Below are 6,671 nucleotides of genomic sequence, written 5' to 3'. Positions count from 1 at the left end.
AGCATAAAATACAAAAAATATATTGCATCTGTGGGAATACTTTACTTTTCATTACTGCCATTAATCAGAATCAGTTAGCCACAATCTTATATTCCCACGTACAAGAACCATAATTGTTTCTTTTTCCCTGTACAAATGATCTATTTACAACAACAGATTTGTGTTATTCAACTGTAATCCTATTACTAAAGTTACATCTGCATTCTTCTGTCAACTTCTCCAGCCAACTGTACTAGAACTTGCGGTGGCAGGGGAAGATTTGGATGCTGAGAGACCCCGATTATACATACGTTGGATCTCTTCTCTGTATTCAACCAGCGACTTGTTAGGTATGGCAGGAGTAAGCTCAATGACATCTCCCATCTTCAGCTTGCAAGTTGGGTCAGTCACCGGATGCTGATTCAGACGAGGCCTCAACTCTTGCTTCATCGGGAAACCGTAAGATGTCGAACGAGGGCTACCATGGCCCGTCAATTCTAACAGATCCATCATGGTAGAGTTCTTGGGGAACTCCTGAACAGACATCTGCAATGAAACATCCCAAACTCAGTAATTGCACAAGAACCTCTAAACTAATTTAATTTTTTTTTTTAAAAAATGAGCAATATTCACTTCATGCAATTTCTATACAACTAAAATTATTTTTACTGCTTAGAAACTGATTTTTATCGATCATGACTGATTTTTTGCTAATTCTCTTAATGTTTTTCTTGTGATTTTTTCTGATTGAAACTCATTTTAATAAATATTACTTTTTGTAGTAGTAGTGTTGCAATAAGAATAATTAACCCAAAAACGAGACCTTAAATGCAATAAATCTAAAACACGTCACAGATTCAGCGTGCTAAAGAAACAAGACAGAAATTTAAGCATAACACTGAACCAATGAAATATTCAGTTCGAAGCCTTCAGGATACCCACCCAACTCATTATTCAGGTTCACACTCAACTGGGACTCAAGTATCCCAAAAGAACCGGAAAGAAATTAAAACAGATGTGAACACATGATGAGGAGATTTCCATCCCATGTATTAGCCAGTATGATGGAAGGGAGGATGAAGGACTAAGAGATTAGCAGAACTCAATATCAGTTTTTGAAGATTTAATCTCTTAGTCCAATCCACGCTAGTATCCCTATAGCATTATAAATTCCTCCAAACGGCCAAACCACGTAATGATCCAACTAATTTAAACCGCTAATTATCTTAATCTATCAAATTGAACCCGAACATGTGAAACATATGTGGGAGAAGGCGGGAAGACTAACCTTGTCATTCTCCATTAAGATAACAAATACAGGTCCATCTTGATCAGATAGAGTATTGTAGGAATAAGGGCATCCTTCAGAATGAGTCGGGAATTTACACGGTGGCTTGAGAGAATCAGCATAACCGATAGATGACCAACCCTTGTTCATTGTCTCACACTGCCAATTGACCACCCATCTAGCCCACTCAACCATTTGAAGCACAAAAGATGAATGTTGAGAATCACCTTCCTTGTATCTCCAGTGTGCAGCAAAACCATACTCTGCTTGAAGATGCATTTCCTTGGTCCGAATTTGAACTTCAAGTGGAACCATTCCTTCGCCAACCACAACGGTATGAAGGGATTTGTATCTGCAAATAAGAAAGCCATCAAAAAAAGAATCTGCAGGAAATTTTCAGCCTCCCAACTCATAACAGAGAACATACCCGTTGCATTTCGGACAATGGATATAGTCCTTGAACTTTCCAGGCACTTCAGACCATAACTGATGAACAACTTTAAGTGCTCTAAAACAGTCATCCTCATTCTCAACTATCAGACGCAGACCATGAATATCATGAACTTGGTCCATTGTCAGCTTCTTCCTGCACATCATTAAACATATAGTCAGCCAAACTATGGAAAAAGAAGGAACACAGCCATTTATATGATTTGTAAATTCATGTACAGAACAAAATCCACCAAACAAGAAGAAAGATCATAGATACTGAACATACTTTGACATTTTGCGATGGATGCTATATAAGCTTTTGTGACGACCAGATAAATCATGATAAGATATATCTTCGTCCTTGAGGGCTTCTTCGAGTTTCCCGATTGCTGATTCGATCATTGCTTGATCAAATGACTTCATACGCTTGGAAGACATGTCATCATGTTGATGGGGGTATAGATGCTTGAAACACAAGTCCTCCAGCTGCTCTTTCCAAGTAGAAATACCAAGTCTGTTAGCCAATGGTGCAAATATCTCCAATGTTTCCTTTGCAAATCTCTGCTGCTTATGAGAGGGCAATGCGTCAAGTGTCATCATATTGTGCAATCTATCTGCCAATTTTATCAAGACTGCCCTAGCATCCGCCATAGCAAGGAACATCGTATGCAGCCGATCTGCTTCAATGGTTTTATTCGCTGTATTATTTTCACGTGCAAGCTTGCTCAAATGGCTTAGTTTTGACACCTGAATCAATGGCATCAAGCGTTAATAAGACATCAATAGAGTTGATTGCAGTAAATCCCTCATTATTCAAATACATATCAGCAGCGTTGATAAGACACCAATAGAACTGAATGCAGTAAATCCCTCATTATTCAAATACATATCGGCAGCGTTAATAAGACATCAATATAACTGATTGCAGTAAATCCCTCATTATTCAAATACATATCAACAGCTTTAAGGCATCAAGATACAATTTATTATTAATTCATGCTAAAAACAAATAAAAGATGTCTATGCCTTTTTAGCCCCATTTTCCAATAAAGAGTTCCAAGAGTGCTTGAAAAACGTCGAAGATTTCATTATAAGATCACAAGTGTTCAAGTACGCTATTGGAAACACTACATATATAATACAAAGATTAATACAAAGATAGATAAAATTGTCATAGCAGAGCATTAAGATCAACCGTCTTTAGCCTCATCTTTCAGTTCAAGCAAATGCTCTATTCATAAATTGTCATAGCAAAAAATAAAGATCAACCGTCTTAAGACTCATGTTTCGGTTCAAGCAAATGATCTATTCATACATGAGAGCAAAACAGAAGTATGGAGTTCAAATGAGTAATTTACAGGCAAACACAATTATCGCAACTCACGAAATATTGGATGGAGATACAGATAACTGAATAAGCATAATACAAAGAAACAGAAGTATTTCAGAGCAAAACAGAAATATTCGACATATGAAGTTCAAACGAGAAATTCACAAGCAAGCAAAACAAACCACAGTTTTGTAAAAATGGACAAAAGACGTCAACATAAGCAATTTACAAACAAACAGAAAGACCACAGCTGATTACGGTAGACTTAGATCTCTTACCCCATTAACCAAATCAGCCACCCCAGCTCCAAAGTTGCTTAAGATATAGTCATACGTAACAAAAGAATCATCAATGGTGTCATGCAATAAACCAGCAGCAACCACAGTCGCATTCGCTCCAATGGTAGCCAAAAGCACTGCGGTTTCCACGCAGTGCTGCAAGTATGGATGCCCACTTGCTCTAACCTACACAAACAAAAGCCAAACACAAACTTCACAATCAAATACAATCAACAATACTTTCAATTTCATACAATAAAACAGCTCGAAATTAAACATCATATGATTCGTTATTATATAGTTACACTATGGTAGCATCCCAAAACTTGTGAATCAAAACAACTGTAAACAGATTTCACTTACCTCCCAAATTTTCACGTTCTACAAAATTTCTATAATTTCATCAATCAAAAGAAATCCTACTATAACTGAAACTAAAGCATTTAATTCTTTTCAAATATCAACACTACTGCAGCTTTACAAAGTTTTTAACTTTTCAACTATCTCTAATACAACTAACTTCTTCCATAATTATGACATTTGAATCTAAACCAGAGCATATACAAATAAATTACAATAATTTAAAAAGTTACCTGTCCTCTGTGAGCCTTTTCAGCCTCATAAAACGCCTTGATCACAAAATCCTCATAGAAGATCTTGTGCCTAATTTGAGCACTTGCCAACAATTCCTCAACACCATTACCAAACACATAATGATCTTCCATATTAAACGTAAGCTCCTCCACATCACGATCCAAACACGACCCTAACGAATTCCTCACAAAACCATTCAACAGTCCATTCGTCGTATTATTCATCCGAAACGAACCGGAACCCGAAAACGATCCCGAAACGACGCTATTACAGCTATTCGAAACCGAAACAGGACCTTGAAACACCGAAACAGGGCTCTGAAGCTCGCGTTTCAACGAAGAGCTCAACGACGAGCTATTCGAATACCGCAATGAGCTGCTCAAATTACTGTATTGATGATGATGATGATAATGATGATCTTCTATCCCAACCTTCTGAAATTCCTCGTTTACCGAGCACGAAGAGTGTTTCAAAAGACACGATAAACCTCCAATTATCGGCCGTTGAGAGGTTGACGATGATGATTGTGAGCTCGTTGAAGGAGATCTACCATTGAGATCGAAGTCGTAGGAAGATGAGTGAGAATTGATTGAACATGGATGTGGTGTAGAACACACGCTACTCGGTGGACTCGCATACAACGCAATTGTCGAAACCGCCATTGATGAAGATCGAAGAACTTAATTCAACTTGAAATTTGAGGGGAAATGTGAAGATTCCTCGATCTTCTTCGTCGAATTCGAAGATTTTTCGAACTTTCTCGGCGAATTTAAGAAACAAAAGAATAGTAAAGGTATATATATATATATACAATGAAAAGATTCAAATTAGGCAGATCTGTGAAAATTATACAACTACTTTTCTGAAATTGGAGTAAAAACAAAAACGAAGAAGAAAAAGGAAGAATCAACAAAAAGTCAAATTAATACTACGAATTTTATATTTACAGGTGTTCAAATCGAAATTTCAGTATAGATCTAATTTTTTTAGCGGTGAATTGAAATTTTAGCCTAAATTTGAGAATAAAACGATGTAAAATTGGGGGAAAAATTGACGGCAAACCCTAAACCTAGATTTCCGAGAGAGAGAGGAAAAGTTAGAGAGAGGAGAGAGAGTATGTTTGTGGAGAAGAAGATTTGCTTAAATTGAGGATGCTTGTTTTTTTATATATATAATTTATTTATTTGGTTGATATTTTATTTGTTTTTATTAAAGCAATTATGGTTCTGAGAAATTCAGATACCTTGCTTGCTTTCATCTTCATCTTCTAAATTTCTCTCTCCTCTTTATTTTGCTTTAGTGGCCATGAGGAGAGAGATAGTGGAATGACTAAAAAGCCCCTGGAAAATACCTTAATTCATGGAGTATATGAATATAAATATTACTGTAGGTGGCTAGGTGCAAATGTGTAATAGATTAGTGCTTAATTAGGCAAATTATTGACTAGGTGATGGTTCTACTATTTTTGTGAAATTTTTTAATCATTTTTCTATAGGAATGGATAAGTTGGTGAAAATGATGATGGAGGTTGTGGATAAGTTGTGCCGAATGCCATTATTTTTGATTGAAAATCATAACAATAAGGACATTGATTGAGTGAGGGTTGCCAACCCTCTTAATATTGATTTTTTATTGGTCAGGAATACATTAAAACATTATTTTTATATCTCTTTTCTCCTCATTTATTACATACATATTAATATTTTATTCTAATGTGTCTAAGAGGGTTGGTAAGGGTTACTCAAACATTTTCCTGGACATTGATTGAGTGACCCTAAGGGTTGACAACCCTCTTAATATTGAATTTTCATTGGTTAGGAATACATTAAAACATTATTTTTATCCATTTGAGTAGTGATGTTAAGAGCACAACCAATGGTTGCCCTATAGTTTGGGGTCATTGATTATTCTATTACTTTCTCACTCTTCCACCTACCCCACCATATTTTCTCTTTCCTCCAATTCCTTCTTTGCTCCTCTTTTTCTTGGTCCATCATGAAGAGCTGGGCATTAATTTTTTGCCCAACTTTTCTCTCTCTCCTAATAAACTAATAATATTTTTACACTCTCTCTCCTCATAACCCACAAAGAGGACAATGATTGAGAGTATTCTTAGAGTACTCCCAGTGGTTGCCCTCCTTGTGGGTTATGAGGAGAGAGAGTATAAAAGTATTATTAGTTTATTAGGAAAGAGAAAAAAAAATTAATGTCCAGCTCTTCATGATGGACTAAGAAAAAGAGGAGCAAAGAAGAAATCGGAGGAGAAAGAAAATATGGTGGAGTAGCGCTATGTTCGGTTCACCTTATTTTTGCTTATTTCAGATCTAATCAAATCAGATCAGAAAAAATAAGTTCTGATCAGAACAGATCAGTTCAGATCATACTTATATTTAGAAATCATTATTACTATTAAATATCTTTCATTACATATTAGTAAAAATTATAATAATTGAATATTAATAAAGTACTCATTGAGACGAATCAAATAATATCTTACATGACTATATTTTTTCTTATATATTGAGAAAAATCTAAAAGATAAGATCTTGTAAATCAGATCAGATCAGAAAAAATAAATTCAGATCAGAAAATTTTAGGTGAACTAAACATAGTCTAAGTGATTGAGCTCTAGTCTAATGAGAAGGATAAGACTAAGATAAAGAGTGATGATTACTTTACCCATTTTTTTGTGCATTTGTCAATATAATTCTTAGATCTTGCATATATATTGCATTGCATAACACTAAAATTATAATAATTGAATATTAAT

At 35.3% G+C, this 6,671-nt stretch overlaps 1 protein-coding gene across 1 annotated transcript; it reads right to left on the bottom strand.

The window, feature by feature from the left end:
* Positions 1 to 5,165, bottom strand: LOC104899750 (probable GTP diphosphokinase RSH2, chloroplastic). The gene is made up of 6 exons (XM_010687008.4): positions 3,901 to 5,165; positions 3,308 to 3,493; positions 1,986 to 2,446; positions 1,695 to 1,853; positions 1,268 to 1,619; positions 1 to 525 (listed from the first exon to the last, which is right to left on the bottom strand). The coding sequence occupies exons 1-6, from the start codon at positions 4,561 to 4,563 to the stop codon at positions 211 to 213; spliced, it is 2,136 nt and encodes a 711-aa protein (XP_010685310.1). The 5' UTR covers positions 4,564 to 5,165; the 3' UTR covers positions 1 to 210.
* Positions 5,166 to 6,671: the final 1,506 nt, after the last annotated feature.

The sequence above is a fragment of the Beta vulgaris genome, chromosome 7 (genome assembly GCF_026745355.1).
Source record: "Beta vulgaris subsp. vulgaris cultivar EL10 chromosome 7, EL10.2, whole genome shotgun sequence".
Classification (NCBI taxonomy): Eukaryota; Viridiplantae; Streptophyta; class Magnoliopsida; order Caryophyllales; family Amaranthaceae; genus Beta; species Beta vulgaris.
The sequence above is the reverse complement of the archived record's forward strand: the minus strand, read 5'-3'. Positions and strand labels throughout refer to the sequence as shown.

Bases quoted from the DNA above. Each gene is read 5' to 3' on its own strand.
- LOC104899750 (XM_010687008.4), bottom strand. From the start codon at position 4,563: ATGGCGGTTTCGACAATTGCGTTGTATGCGAGTCCACCGAGTAGCGTG. The intron at 3,494-3,900 runs GTAACTTTTTAA...TTGTTTGTGTAG, and splicing joins AAAAGGCTCACAGAGGACAG to GTTAGAGCAAGTGGGCATCC. The intron at 526-1,267 runs GTTAGTCTTCCC...GTTTCATTGCAG, and splicing joins TCTTAATGGAGAATGACAAG to ATGTCTGTTCAGGAGTTCCC.